The sequence below is a fragment of the Drepanopeziza brunnea genome, assembly GCF_022702325.1.
Source record: "Drepanopeziza brunnea f. sp. 'multigermtubi' strain 214-2 chromosome Unknown ctg15, whole genome shotgun sequence".
Taxonomy (NCBI): Eukaryota; Fungi; Ascomycota; class Leotiomycetes; order Helotiales; family Drepanopezizaceae; genus Drepanopeziza; species Drepanopeziza brunnea.
This window is the reverse complement of record NW_027094078.1, coordinates 1430680-1446203: the sequence shown is the minus strand read 5'-3', so window position 1 is coordinate 1446203 and position 15524 is coordinate 1430680. Positions and strand designations below refer to the sequence as shown.

The 15524-nt window shown below is 50.8% G+C and overlaps 5 protein-coding genes across 5 annotated transcripts; 4 read left to right on the top strand and 1 right to left on the bottom strand.

Moving 5' to 3' along the window:
• Positions 1-2549, top strand: L3040_008325 (uncharacterized protein; the record flags this gene model as incomplete). Its single annotated transcript, XM_007295381.2, has 5 exons — positions 1-224; positions 370-774; positions 1034-1314; positions 1367-1527; positions 1602-2549. 5 exons carry the CDS (start codon positions 1-3, stop codon positions 2547-2549), a joined length of 2019 nt encoding a protein of 672 aa, XP_007295443.2.
• A 1274-nt stretch (positions 2550-3823) lies between these two features.
• On the top strand, positions 3824-5385 carry L3040_008324 (uncharacterized protein; the record flags this gene model as incomplete). Its single annotated transcript, XM_066153989.1, has 6 exons — positions 3824-3985; positions 4039-4101; positions 4162-4747; positions 4812-4883; positions 4948-5177; positions 5236-5385. 6 exons carry the CDS (start codon positions 3824-3826, stop codon positions 5383-5385), a joined length of 1263 nt encoding a protein of 420 aa, XP_066010534.1.
• Positions 5386-6229: 844 nt separating this feature from the next.
• Positions 6230-6538, top strand: L3040_008323 (uncharacterized protein; the record flags this gene model as incomplete). The annotated part of the gene is made up of 2 exons (XM_066153988.1): positions 6230-6377; positions 6453-6538. The coding sequence occupies 2 exons, from the start codon at positions 6230-6232 to the stop codon at positions 6536-6538; spliced, it is 234 nt and encodes a 77-aa protein (XP_066010533.1).
• A 1053-nt stretch (positions 6539-7591) lies between these two features.
• Positions 7592-10018, top strand: L3040_008322 (uncharacterized protein; the record flags this gene model as incomplete). Its single annotated transcript, XM_066153987.1, has 8 exons — positions 7592-7772; positions 7858-8036; positions 8098-8154; positions 8284-8615; positions 8797-8952; positions 9015-9019; positions 9077-9700; positions 9861-10018. The coding sequence occupies 8 exons, from the start codon at positions 7592-7594 to the stop codon at positions 10016-10018; spliced, it is 1692 nt and encodes a 563-aa protein (XP_066010532.1).
• Positions 10019-11957: 1939 nt separating this feature from the next.
• On the bottom strand, positions 11958-14390 carry L3040_008321 (uncharacterized protein; the record flags this gene model as incomplete). The annotated part of the gene is made up of 3 exons (XM_007295384.1): positions 11958-13604; positions 13808-14062; positions 14187-14390. The coding sequence occupies 3 exons, from the start codon at positions 14388-14390 to the stop codon at positions 11958-11960; spliced, it is 2106 nt and encodes a 701-aa protein (XP_007295446.1).
• Between the last annotated feature and the right edge of the window lie 1134 nt (positions 14391-15524).

The following is a 15524-nucleotide window of genomic DNA, read 5'->3' as shown; positions in this document are numbered from 1 at the left end:
ATGTCATCCTCACAGCAATTCCAGGCGTCATCACCGATGTCCGCAGGCGAGCCACGACGGAAGAAATCGAAGTTTACATACAGGCAGCTGGCACAACTGGCGACGTCGTCCACCACTTGCCCGTTGAGGGTTATTGCCCATGTGGATCTGGATGCTTTCTATGCTCAATGCGAGATGGTACGACTTGGAATTGAAGAGGATAAGCCTTTGGCTGTGCAACAATGGTAGGTGCAGGTTCCCTGAGGACTTGCTTCCCCCCTCATGCGACAATCAGAATCTATGCAGACGAACTCCTCGAACATTTGTTCTCTTCTGTCAGGAACGCTCTATTCTCTCTGGACAAACACATGCTAAAAGTTTGAATCACAGGCAAGGTCTAATAGCAATTAACTATCCAGCGCGTGCATTTGGCCTTGCGCGCCATGTCACTCCCATCGAAGCAAAGAAGCTCTGCCCAGACATCATTTTACAGCACGTAGCAACATGGCGAGAAGGCGACGAGAAATGGGCATATCGTGACGATGCTGCTAGCAATATTGCCACGGACAAGGTTTCCTTGGACCCATACCGCTTGGAATCTCGCAGAATCCTGAAGTGTATTAAAGATGCTTTGCCGGAGAAATATCGAAAGGTTGAGAAAGCGAGTATTGATGAGGTTTTTATGGATTTGTCTGCGCAAATCCATGCTACGCTGTTAGAGAGGTATGAGGAGCTGAGAGGCCCGGCTCCGTATGATGATCCCACGGAATTGCTTCCATTGCCGCCTACTACTGTGTAAGTGTTTCTCTTGCCTGTCTCTATAATCTCATTGTCACTCTTTGCGCGACACTAAGTCGATGATCATTGCCATCATCAGGCGCTTTGCTAGACGGTGGCTGCGAGTTAAAAGGTGTCTAAAATCTAGCGATACCATTTCAAGGAAAGCTTGGTGTGGCCAGGCACCGTGGAAGTGTATTTGCTAGCCATGCGCATCCTAATATCAGCACATTCGGTGACTTTGCTAGCTTCTTAGCTAATTCTCGTCATGATCTAGGCTAGATTGGAAAGCAGACGCTCTGGTTGACCTTGATGTCGATGAAACCGAAGAAGATGATCCGGATTGGGATGATGTGGCGATTCTTATTGGCTCCGAGATCATCCGAGACGTACGCGCTGCCGTCCGAACTCATCTGAAATATACTTGCTCCGGGGGAGTTGCGCAAAATAAGATGCTGGCGAAGTTGGGGTCGGCGCACAAGAAGCCTAACCAGCAGACTATCATTCGGAATAGGGCAATTCAGCAGTTTTTGTCAGAGTTCAAATTCACGAAGATACGTATGGCAGCCCGCCCACGAGTCTCTCAGTCCTAAGCTTACAATTTATATAGGCGGTTTTGGAGGTAAAATGGGGGACAGTATCACAGCTGCGTTCAACACGGACACGGTCCAAGACCTACTGGCAGTCCCCATTGACCAACTCAAGCAGAAACTCGGTGACGACACTGGCACTTGGGTTTATGAGATTATCCGGGGCAAAGAGTCAAGTGAAGTGTGTTCTCTTTCTGCTCAGCCATCCCACTGTGAGCCTTCGTAGGCCTATGCAGACGCTGACTCGCTTCCTAGGTAAATAGTCGAACTGCAATCAAGTCTATGCTTTCGGCTAAATCATTTCGGCCGAGTATCAATACTGCAGAACAGGCTAATCGTTGGCTCCGAATCTTTGCTGCTGATATATACTCCAGACTGGTGGAAGAAGGAGTGCTGGAGAACAAAAGGCGACCGAAGACGATCAACCTGCATCACCGTTCAGGCGGTCAGACAAAATCTCGGTCATCACCGATATCACTTGGAAAGAAGATTGATGAGGTGGGGCTGTTTGAACTCGCGAGGAGTCTGTTGGGCCAACTAATTCTGGAGGGTAGAGTTTGGCCTTGCGCTAACATCAGCCTCAGCGTAGGTGGTTTCGAGGACGGGGTAACAGGAAATATGGGAATAGGATCATTCCTACTGAAGGGGGATGAAGCCAAGGCAATGCATGTAAGTGCTCAAGAGCCAAGTAAGGGAGGTTCTGGTCCAGAAAGACCAGATAAGAGACGGCGAATCGAAGCAACGGCTGGTATTCAGAGATTCTTTGGCAAGGCGGAAAATACTGAAGAGCAACACGACGAGGATTTTGGCTCCCGAGACTTGCCTGCCATCCTCCCGTGTGAAGGGGATGCAGGCTTCGAGGGATATGAGCAGATACCAACCTGTTTCCCTCGTTCGAGTGAGGCGACCAAATTTCATGAGGATGCCTCTCCACCAGTTGGCCTACCGGCCCTCCAACAGCAGCACATTATGGATTTGGTATGCTCTCGTTGTAAGCAGGCTCTCGACTCTGCGGATGCTCTACAGAGCCATCAAGACTGGCATCTCGCAAAAGATCTGCAGGACGAAGAACGTGGGCGGGCAGTTCAGCATCCGAAAGCCTCAACGCCAGCACCGAACAAAAAGCCGGTGGGGCATTCCAACAAGAGGAAGGCTGGTCGAGGCAAAGATGAGAAAGGGCAGAGTAAATTGGCCTTTGGATGATGGGACTACAGAGTACAGATTCTCCACGGATTCGAGCTCACCGCATATTTCCCCCCAATCCCGACGTGCCACAAAGCCTGGCAGGCTCCTCACCTCTCGCCCGTGGCCTTCGACCCGGATCTGCAGATCACGAGTTGAGCTACGGCGAATTTATCGTGTCGAGTCCGGCTTAGTGTATCCTTCCCGGCACCACCGACGGTCCTGTTAAAAGCTAGATTGTATATTGTATTCTAGAAGCTAGCACGCTTCCACGAGATCAAGTCACGAGATGCGGGCTCATCAGGGGCTTCGACTGGACTTCCTCTGCACGTCAAGGATACCAACGCGATGGAAGAAGACATATGTGCTTCTCTACATCGTGGGAATTCATGGGAGTTATTCTTACTGTGTTATTGTTACTGTATTATTGTTGTCTCTTGACTTGTTGTGCCCTTCCCCCGCATATCCGAGTCCTGAGTCAGACGGAATGCCAATGGCGGCCAGCCGAGTACCGGTACCTTCCCTCCTACTTGTACTTTACTCCGGACTCCGTACACAGTGGACCGCCACGCCACAGTACGGGTACGTAGAGTGCTTGCAACCTGAGGCAGGAGTGGCGAATCAGGGTCGATGCTGTCACCACTTGTCAGTGTTAGGTATTAGCGTTGTCAGGCACGATTAGGCGGTTAGAGGAGGTTGGGTAGAAACCCGACCGACGCATCTCTACCCAACGCCTACGCCTGGCCGGGCTGCAAAAGCGGCAGCCCGCCCAGACCCGTTCGGGATCAGTGCGAGCTCAGCGAGACTTTGCCCGCTGTTCTCTCCCATCTCCAACTTCTGCAATTCTTGTTGTCTGCTTCTGCATCATTCTTCCTTCTGCTCCCACCCTCACCCTCACCCTCACCCTCCCCGTCAACTCAACTCAATTCAACTCAACTCACCTCAACTCACCTCAACTCACCTCAACCACGCCGCGACCGCCAGGACGGACATATTCCACGGACACCACCACCACACAGGATTGCGCCCGTCAGGACCCTATCTATCTACTTCTGCGAGGCTCCCCCTCTCCCTCCCCGCCCCCTCCGTCCGGTTTTTCCCATCTTGAAATCTTGAACCTGGACCTTCCCAGGCTTTCTTCTCCTTCCCACCTCCAACCCCCCCCCCCGGTCTCTGTGCCACCACACTGCTACTGCTCTGAAGCTACCGTGGTCTGCGTGCTTTGCATCTCGCTCCTGCTTTCCTGGCCTCCCCTTTCTTTCTTCTCACCACATTTTCTGCGGCCATTTCAAATCATGTCTGGAAGAGAAAGAGAACGCGACAGACGTACCGCAGTGCCCTCGGTCCGTACGAATGAGTACTTTGTTCCCAAAGATGGCATCGACAGAGAGGTCATAACGGCTGACATCTGCCGGTATCTTGGGAACGACGCTCTCGTGCGGCCGGGTAACTACGAGGTAGGCCATCGCCAGACGCCTTCGTTCATCAAGCATTGGCTGATGACTCCTAGAATCCAGCTACACGACAAGTCCAGGCAGGCTACTTCATAACTGCGTACCGGAACCTAACGACCGTAATATCGCTCCCTCAAGAACACCTTGCAGTGCACCTCCACTAACTATTCGAACAATAGGCAATGATCGCAGATCTGAAGGCAGATTCCGATCGATGGGAGGCCGAGCGAAGAGCAACCGCTCTAAGAGGACAGCCTCCCAACGGTATCTCTGCGCGAGACTCGGACGGTGCTGCTCGAAAATCTAACGCGCCTATAGTGGGGTATCGTGATTCCACCACCCACCAGTCTAGGCAATACTATGGGCCATCGGAGCAAGTGCCTGGACCTAACCCAGGATACTCGACAGCCTCAACTCCCGGGGCACAGGGAGTATATGAGAGTGGTCCCCAGTACCAGCAACAACAATATGGCCAGCCGGCATCGGGAGGATATGCTCAGCCAAGCTATGGCGCCCAGGATAATTACTATGTTGCTGGTGCAGACTTGGTAGCTGACCAGCCGCGTTCGCGCGTTCCTGTTGTTCAGGCGGGAATAAGTGTCCCAAGGAGCAATCAGTATGCTACAACCCCGACGTACCAACAACAACAACCGGACTCCAGGAGTAATAATTACTATTCTGGTCAGCAAGGTCCAGCTGTAACCCAGCCCATGCAACAAGGATACCCCACACAACCAAGCGATCCATACTACGGCCGTGGGCAGGGTGCGTACCATCACCTGCCACTTTCCCTAGCGTTCTGTTCGAACAGTCGTGTCTAACTTTTTAGTCCTTCCCGTATCTGGTGCTTCATATGATTCCGCGAATTCCTATGACAACAGTCGTCAATATCAGGACACAGGTTACAGCCAACCACCTCCGGCTTCTTCTCCAAACCTTCCAGCTACCTCCAACACCTCATCCAGACGTGAACGTGACAGAGGAGACCCAGATCCTCGTGATAGACATCACCGTAACAGTCGCCGTTAAGGACTTTTCCGCTGGACAATGCATGCCGCATCCTGGGGACCGTCTACGCAACTGCACCGCTGTTGTTTTTATTGCCTTGTTTTCCTGGAACTCCTTGATGATGCCTGGACTATCACCGGACATGTGCCCAGTCATGGAACCAGACCAAGATAGTGGGCATTTCACAGTATTTTACCAAACTTTGTTGAGTCGCAGGATTGCACTCTTTTTCCAGGATTTTCCAGGATGGCATTCATACCAAGTCCGACCTCTGTTGTATCTGGTTTGTCTATGGACTGGACCGTTTTCGCTACATGGCTACCAGAGGCGATGAATTTGCTGTGCAGATCCTCGATGCCTTTACGAATCAAGATTCATGGGGGAATGATGGGTGACATGATTTTGCGCGGTGTTACTGTCCCCAGCATTAGTAATTGCATTGTGCAGGCCGTTTGGGCGCTTGATTCTTTCTTCCTTTTAGGATACCCTCATAACCTGCTGCCTGGATCGGCATATTACCTTTGGATTTGCCCTCTGGATCATCCTCTTCTGCTTTTACCGCCAGGTGGGTATTCTGAATTTGACAGAACGATTGCATCCGAGCAGCAGGTCAAGAGGAGTTTGTATATATATCCACAAACACGATCAACTGGGAAGATTAATCTACTACCGTCATTTTACCTCACGGGATTCCACTTGGAATGATTGATCCGATGGAACTGACTTGCAAGCAATGGCGATTTGTCATGACAGACAGGTATAGTGACTCCCAGGAACGGACCATACAATCGAATCCCAAACCCATAGGACATTACCCCAGGAGACGCGGATAGCGTTTATTTTCTCCCCAAGGACTTCTTATGGACCTTCTGACTAGATCGAGATGAAATGCGATTGGCACGTTGATACGCAGCGCCTAAGCACAGGGTACCTAGAAGGTCGATATTCGGCCACCAATTCGACGACAGTTGTCCAGCTTGAGACAATGTCGTGGATATACATATCAATATATATATGTATATATGCAGGCATGCCCTCCAGACCGCCAACGAGGACCACACTATAGTCCATGGATTTATTTCCAGCACATATCAACTTCCTAAATTCTCCGGCCTCGTCCTTCTCATGAACAAAGTATACACACAACACAGCAGTCGCCGCCATAGAAAATGAGTTTGCGTCTAATGTTCTCGGATCCTCCGACGAAATATCCATCAACGTGTCGTGATACCAACAGTCATGGCCGGACCCTTGTCTTTACTCCCGGAGTTCCCCAGTTTTGCCCGTAACCGGTTTATGTCTACCCCTTGGGCACATGGCTGGCGAGCCGGTGTGAAAGGAGTTCTACATACACCTACTTTCCTACCTTACTGTTCTACCTCGGCTTGTATGCATGTAACACTTCCCTGCTTGTCATGATATTCTGGCTCGCTGGCTGGGCGTGGAGCTGACTTTTTCCCAGATCTGACAATGAGAGTAACCAAGGGTTTTGAAGACTGGTTGGTGCTGGCGAAAGCGAGACGGGGTTCTGTGGCTGCACTAAATTGATTGGCAATCGAGGGGGTTGGAAATGGAACCGTGGAGTGATCCATCTTTAGGATAATCTGGTCGTGAGGCGCGTATAGGGGAATTTGCCTGACCGAGTTTACGATGGGCAGTGATAGTACAATAATTTGCATTCGGGCGAGGCGCAAGTCCGATGACACTCACTCCCCCTTCCCTATCTAAATCTCTTTTTATCTAACGCTCTTCGTATCTCAAGCTCTTTTTCTTATCCGAAGGCTCTTCTTATCTCCTTCTTATCTCTTACAATTTCCCCTTGCAACCCGAGCTTTCGCATTATCAGCGAAGACAAGCTGTCTTTGGGCTCTTGGGTCCTTGGCCGTAAGTACCCACGTACGAATGATAGGGTATCCCAATCGAAGAAAAGGCGGGCTTCTTCTTTCTTGTTCGTGATTTGCGGAGCTTGAATACATATCCATGTCGGAGCTCAAGCTGACCGGCGCTAAGCTGACCTGATATGCGCGAAAAGATGGAGATGAATCGGTTGATGACGAAGCTTCCCGCGCCGCAACTCGCTCAACTCCGGTGCTGCTCGACCCGTACTTGGGACACTCCTGTAACGTATGTACAGTTGCTTACTGACGATGACCCTGAGATGGACTTTCTCGAATCGAATATATATCGAATGGAGAAATCCTCGCTTCGCAAGTGGCCGAGGAGGTCGAAAGGCATGTACTCTGCTGATTGGGCGTTGGCCCTCGGAGCTGGTACCATGCAGGGCAGACGCAATGCAATAGGCAGGAGCGGGCAGCTTGGTGGGATGGATGCTAAGCGCGCATATGTGGTGGGGCTTCTTGGCTGCTGATTGGAAGACTGGGTGGGGGGGGGGGCCTTGGTGGCGGAGAGCGGAGGGCGGAGGGAATGGAGGGCGGAGGGTGGAGAGCGGAGAGCGGAGAGCGTGACCACAGCGCTTACCTGCCTATGCATATGAGGAGAACGAGGTATATATATTTGATGGGGCCGTGGGTGCGCATCTCTCTTTGTGCGACGACTGCTCGGTGGTGTCTCGGGAACGGTCATTTGTAAACTCTTATCATCATGAGGTTTACGAAGGGATCGTCGGTTGTGCCGGCGCTGCTGGTGGCCGGTGCGGCTGCTGCTGCTGCTGCCAATGTTGCTGCTGCTCAAGGTGGGCGGAACGCGATTGTGGAGGATTCGCTGGATGGTAAGAGGGGTTTGGGGAAGCGCTCTATCGGCGAGGAAGGGAATTACAATATCTGTAAGTGACTCCCTCTCTCTTCTCTCTCTTCTCTTGCCCGAAAAAGATACGCTTAAAAAATGAGACTGACAAGGATGATGCGTAGCTTTCTACCACATCAACGACGTCCACGCGCGCTTAGACGAGTTCCGCGCTTCAGGGACGGACTGTACGAACAAGACGTTGGGGTGCTTCGGTGGGTATGCGAGGATCAAGACTGTGGTTGAGGAGGCGAGGTTGGGGTACAAGGATAGCTTGTTCTTGAATGCTGGGGATGAGTTCCAGGTTCGTTCTCTTCTCCCCCCCTCCTCCTCCTCCTGCTCTATGACACTGCTAACCCGGTCAGGGAACACTGTTCTACTCATACTACGGTGGTGAGAAGATCGCCGAAACCTTGAACCAGGTGAGCGTGACTCCTCTTTGTGGCCTCCAGGGCTTGAAAGTGCGGTCCTATCTTCAGATCCGCAAGAATAGATAGACCATTGACCCCGAAGACGATCTCGGACGCCCACATCACTAACCAGCTTCGTAGCTGGGCTTCGATGGAATGACACTCGGGAATCACGAATTCGACGGCGGCGATGACGCCCTCGGCGAATTCCTCGCCAATCTTACCTTTCCCATCATATCCGCAAACATTCAGTCCAACCACTCAGTCTTGAACGCGACCATCAAGCCGTTCCATATCTACCCGGAGTATGAGCTGGCGGTAATCGGGGTCACGACCGAGACTACGCCCGATATTGCAAACTCCGGGCCAGGGACGACCTTCACCGATGTAACAGAGGCGGTGCAGAGTACCATCGACTTCATCAGGTCGACCACGAATATCACGAGGATTGCAGCGCTGACGCATATTGGGTTGTGAGTACACCCAGTCTTTTTTAGAGGGGCTACGCAAAGGGGATGTTACCGCCAGTTGACCAAGAATTGAATGGCCTCTGTTGCGAGGAATGTTTTGTTCGGCAACTGGGGTGGCTACGCGAGCTAGAAAAGGCGGCTACTTCGCGAGTCATATTGTTGATTTTCTGACGAATATGATTAGCGAGGAGGACCTGAGGCTGGCTGAAGCTACCACTGGCTTGTATCTCATCATGGGAGGCCATTCTCACACGCCATTGGGGAACTTTACAGGAGCCGTCGGAGAGTATCCTACGATCAGATTGAACCAGGATGGAGAAGAGGTCTTCGTTGTTACCGCGTAAGACATCACCTTACTCCTGTGTGTCAGATGATCGAATGCTAATTGTGCTTCCCCAATAGCTACAGTCAGTATCTCTTTCGAGCTATTCAAGCAGAGACAGGAACTAACGTGCTTACTCCAGGATGGGGCGAATACCTCGGATACATTGACGTAACTTACGACGCCTCCGGAAAGATCGTCTCATACCGCGGCGCCCCCATCCATATCACCAACACCACTGAGCAAGATCCCGATCTCCAAGCCCAGATCAACGAGTGGCGGGTTCCTTTCGAGGCGTTCGCTGGAAGCGAAATCGGCATAACCAACGTCGAACTCGACAGCAACTGCCGCAACCAGGAATGTCTCCTCGGCCAGTTCATGTCCGACGCGATGCTGCAGTACCGTCTCAACCAATCGAACACCGCAGATTTTGCCGTGATAAACTCTGGCGGCATCCGCGCCTCCATCGACGTTGGAACCATCACGCGCGGGGAGGTGCTGATCAGCTTCCCTTTCGGCAACTCCGTCGTGGAGCTAGAGATGACTGGCGACGAGCTGTGGACGACGCTGGAAGGTGTGTTCACTGGCGTCAACCAGTATACCCAGAAGCCCGTGACGAGCTTCATCCAAGTCTCGGATGGCATTGAGATCTTGTACAACTCCCAAGCCCCGAACGGGAGCAGATTGGTCAGTGTGAGGATCGGCGATGCAGATCTGGTGAGGACGGATGCGTATAACGTCGTCACGATTGATTTTCTCGCTGGTGGTATGTCAAACCCTCCCATCCTCCTCTCTCCCTCACTGTACTTATTCAGCTCGCTCTTGCCACTTTCTGTGTCCATCTCTCTCTCTCTCTCTCTCTCTCTCTCTCTCTCTCTCTTCTGCTTTGCATGTTGGAGCCACGGGCTAACAGGAACGATGAACAGGCGGCGACAACATCTTCCAGACGCAATCCGACATCACAGTCCTCGATACTCAGGACGAAGTCCTAGACAACTACATCGAGGCTCAATCGCCGATCTCCATCACGCTCACCCCGCGGATCGTAGATACCAAGAACAGCACCAATAGCACCGGTACATAACTGGTACAGACAGGGCAACGCCAACGCCAACGCCAATGCCGACGCCGACGACGCTGAGACGGGTGGGGCGTCTAGAGCGGCTGTCGTAGGTCGTGCGTCTTTTTGTGCACTTGCGCTGGCGGCGATTGAGTGCTGCTGGGCTGTTCTGCTCGGTACTACAACAAGCGTAGGAAAACCATCGAAATAAATGAGCATTACTACATCTTACTCATCTATTATACGAATCCACAAATCAGTAAATAGCCAACAATATATATATATATATGTATATACACATTATCCATACCCTACTGATCCATCGAAATCACCCATCCCTAACCCCCATATCTTAATACCTAACGCCATCTTTCATTCTAACCACACGAAAAGTCCAGACTCGACATCGATATCTTTTTTCCACTGCCGATTTATTTATTTCTTTATTTCTTTATTTCTTTATTTCTTTATTTCTTTATTTCTTTATTTCTTTATTTCTTTATTTCTTTATTTCTTTATTTCTTTATTTCTTTATTTCTTTATTTCTTTATTTCTTTATTTCTTTATTTCTTTATTTCTTTATTGCTTTATTGCTTTATTGCTTTATTGCTTTATTGCTTTATTGCTTTATTGATTTATTGATTTATTGATTTATTGATTTATTTATTTATTTATTTATTTATCTATTTATCCATCTATTTGTTTATTTATTTGCATGCATGCATGCATGCCGTCAGGGGGATATTTAATCTATGCCTGCCCTAGCTGCTGCCTTGTTTACCTATTCACCCATCCTCGGAATCAAGAAGTAAGAAAAAAAAAGAGAATAAAAATAAAAGAGACGTCGCTATTCGAAATCGCCTGATTAAAAAAGGGGTAGAGATATATATATATATATAGTATAAAAGAGAATATAAAGGCTTCGTCGTTTGTATTATATGTTCACGTTGTTGCTTTAGATACGTATATAAGTGTATATAAATGTATAGATGTATATATATATGTGTGTGTATATATATATATGTATATGTGCAAAACATACTCTTTCTTTCCTTCTTAAAACAAATATTTAAACAAGTAAGTAAGTGAACTAATACCCGCTTACTATCTTTGTTTACTTGTTTACTTATTCACCTATTTACTTATCTTCGAAATCAAGAAGTAAGAAAATAAAAAAGTAATAAAAAAAGAGACGTCTCTTTTCGAAATCGCTTGGTTAAAGACGGGGGTGAAGATATATATATATATATATATATATATATATATAATATAAGAGAGAATGTAGAGGCCTCGTCGTTTGTATTTTGTATTCACGTTGTTGCTTTGGATACGTATATGCGTGTATAAAGATGTATATATATATATATGTATGTGTGTGTATATATATGTGTGTGTATATATATGCAAGATATACTTTCTTTCTCTCTTTTTTTAAACAAATTTTCAAACAAGTAAGTAAGTGAACTAATACTCGCAAACTATCCTTGTTTACTTGTTCACTTACTTACTAGTTCACTTATTCACTCAACTTCGTAATGCAAAAGTAAAAAAAAAAAGTTTTAAAGAGAAAAAGAATAAAAATAAAAGAAACGTCGCTGTTCGGAAATCGCTTAGTTAGAGACGGGGTGGAGATATATATATAGTGTATAAGAGAGAATGTAAAGGCTTCGTCGTTTGTATTTTGTATTCATGTTGTTGCTTGGATACGTACATAAGTGTATAAAGATGTATATAGATGTATAGATGTATAGATGTATAGATGTATAAATATATAGATGTATAGATGTATAGATAGATATATATATATATATGTGTGTGTATATATGTGTGTGCAAGACATACTCTCTCTCTCCCTCTTCAAAGAAACATTCAAACAAGTAAGTAGACCAATACCCGCCTACCACCCCCTCCCCTCCACCCGCCAATCCCCCCCCCCCCAGAAATCCAAAACTCTACTCCTCCCCTAATCCTCCCTCACCCACTCCGCAGCCATCTCCCTGAGACGGAACTTCTGGATCTTGCCACTCGCCGTCTTGGGGTAGCCGCGGACCCAGAACACGTACCGGGGCACCAGGTGCCCGCTCAGCCGCTCCCGGACCCAGGTCCGGACCATGTCTCTCGTCAGGACTTTTTTCAAGTCTCCCCCTTGGCCCTCCTGGCCCTCCTCGCCTGAAGCTCCCGCTCTCGCTGCTCCCGCTCCCGCTCCCGCTCCCGCCCCTCCCATCCCCTTCGCACCATATGCATCAACCCGAGGATCGCCCTCCCCTCGATCATCAACCCCGACCCGGACGCCCTGGGACACCACCACAAAGGCCGCCACGACCTCGCCGTAGCGCCCGTCCGGCACGCCCGCCACGCTGACCTCGCTCACGGCATCCATGCCGAAGAGCGCGTTCTCGATCTCCAGCGGGTGGATGTTCTCGCCGCCGCGGATGATCAGGTCCTTGATCCGGCCCGTGATCTTGACGTAGCCGTCCGCGTCCATCTCGGCCTCGTCGCCGGTAGACATCCACACCTTCTCCTTCTCCTTCTCCTTCCCCTCCTCCTCCTCCTCCTCCTTCGCTCCCTCCACGACCCTTTCCACGACGCGGACCGCGGCGGTGCGCGCGCCGTCGTTCCAGTAGCCCTTCATGACGTGGTAGCCGCTCACGACCAGCTCTCCCCTCTCGCCGACCGGGAGGGTGGTGGATCTCCCGTCCGCGACGGACACGATCTTGGCTTCGACGTGCGGGAGAAGCCGGCCGACGCTCTCCAGGCGCTGGGCGAGCGGGTCGTCCGGGGTGGTCATGCACGACACGGGACTCGTCTCCGTCATGCCGTAGCAGATGGTCAGGCCCGTCAGGTTGAGGCTCGCGTGCAGCTTCTCCATCAGCGGGCGCGGCACCGAGCTGCCCGCCGCGATGCCCGTGCGCAGATGATCGAAGCCGCGGGAGGGGACGGCGTTGGTGGCGAGGAGTTCGAGCTCGGCGACGAACATGGTCGCGACCCCGTAGAGCGCCGTGGCCTGCTCCTCTTGCACCGCTCGCAGGGTCGCTCGCGGGTCGAAGGCCTCGCTCGGCAGGAGTAGCGCTGCGCCGGTTGTCGCGGTCGCCATGTAGCCGAGGATGGACCCGAAACAGTGGAAGAGCGGGGGCGGACAGCACACGATGTCGGTGGGCCCGAGACCCATCCGGGTGCCGATGGCGAGCCCGTTGTTGAGGATGCCGGTGTGAGTCAGGCAGGCGGCCTTCGGGGCGGACGTGGTGCCCGATGTGAACTGGATGTTGATGGTATCGGATGGTTTGAGCTGTTCGTCTGGGACGATGGCGGTGTTCCTCTTGGAATCGTAGGAGGAGAGGAGGGCTGAGAAGGGCGTCGTGGCTCTCCAGGGTGAGGTGTCGATCCGCGCGGATGAGTTGTCTACCAGAATGATATTGCGGAGCGACGGAACAGATGATGACTCTACTTTGCTGGATGACAAATCGGGACATATCTGCTTTAGCAAAGTGATGTTCTCGCGCGGAGACTTGAACGGGAGGTTCGTCTCGGTGCTCAGGATGAGATGGGCAGCAGAGAGGTGCGAGATGGCGGATGACACCTGGGGGCAGTTGAAGGCCGGGTTTAAAGGGACCTGCTCGCAGTCAGCTCCTGTTCTCTTCTCTCCTCGCCCATCTCACATATGGTAGATATGCCAACTCCCGAACGCCCCGTCTCAATAAACACTCAATCCTCGCGCCGCGCCGCGCAGCTCAGTTCCACTCCCTCTCCCGCTCCCTCTCCCTCCCCCTCTCCTTCTCCTTCTGCTCTTCTCATAAACGAAAACATCAAACTCACCAAGATGGCCCCCAGCTTGAAAACAGCATAACTCACAACCCCACACTCCCAGCTATTGCCCAACATCACGACGACCCTGTCCCCCTTCCTCACGCCCCTCGCCCTCAACGCATGCGCCAGCACCGTGCTCCGCTCGTCCAGCTCCCGGTAGGTGAGCCGCTCCCGCTGCGCGCGGGAGATGAGAGCCAGCCGGTCCCCGTGGCAGGCCACGACGGCGGCGAAGTGCCGCGGGATCGAGTGGGGGACAAGCGGCGGCTACCACAACAGCTCTAGATCAGTCCCTGCGCTGGCACCTCCATACAGGGTAGCTGGGAAAGCAAACAGCAGACGCGACGTCGAAGCGGGGAAAAAAAAAAAAGGGAAAAGGGAGAGAACAAACTTCCGTCGGTCCAGCCGCGTGGCTCATGGTCAACAACCCCCTCGCGCCGACGACGACACCACCACCAACTCCAACTCCAGCTCCCCCGTTTCCAAACCCCGCCGACGTGCACCACCAGTGTAGCGCTTCCCTCCTCCTCCTCCTGCTCCTCACGCTCATCGCAGGTCGTATGCGCGGGCGCAGAGGCAGGGGCAGGATATCCATTGTCGCGAAAAGGCCGGCCTATGTATGTATGGATGTATGTATGTATGTATGGATGTATGGATGTATGTATATATGCCGCTACCTACCTGTACACATATTCTTTCCGCATTCCATGCCCTCGATTTAAAAAACCCCCCTATCCCTCCCAAAAGATACACACACTCACACACAGACACACACACACACAGACACACTCACACACACACTCTCTCAAGTACGACGTACGACGTACTACCTACTTCTCCGTCGTGCACCGCGCAACAAAGGTCCGGAGTCACGGTCACGACCCGTGATGGCAGGATTCGACCGAACGGTGAGGGTGACAGCGACATTGCCGTGCGGGGTTATCCTACTTATCCTACTTATCCTATCCCATCCAGTTCTACCCAGTCCTACCCAGTCCTACCCTATCCTATCCTACCCTATCCTAGGGGATTAGTGGCACTTACGCACTTACAACTTACGCACTTACAACTTCCGCACTTATTACGTACGTAGTATATACCTATATACCTATATACCCAAGTATCATATTACCCCGTACGTGATATCACGTGATGTCATGTGATATGATATGATATGCTATGCTATGCTGTGCTGTGCTGTGCTATGCTGTGCTGTGCTGTGCTGTGGGGAAAAGGCGAATACATACCTACCTACCAAGTACAATACCTACTTACTACTACTCTCCCCCCCCATGAATAAATGTCGAAAGTATAATTTCGCAAGGGGATCTTACCAAGGCTTAAACCAATCAACTTATAAGGATTCAGCTTTGGAAAGTATCTTTGAGCCAGTATTTAGTCTATACAGTGGAGTTGACAGGGCTTTGAGCCATTAAGAAACCACCGCTCTATGATTTATGGGCCTAAACTGGGTCCGACATTTATTCATGGGGGGGGAGGGTACTACTACTACTACTACTTAATAGATAGATCCGACGACGACGATCCAAAGTCAAGAGCTTACTACGTACTGTACTTGTACCTACTACTTGTACCTACTACTGCACTAAGTACTACTGGACTACCAAGATCCAAGCAAGCTTTATCGACTGAGGAGCAAAAGCGGAGCAGAAGCGTTCGTTGCAAAACTTGCAGACGTCGACTCGCAAACTCAAAAACTCAAAACTCA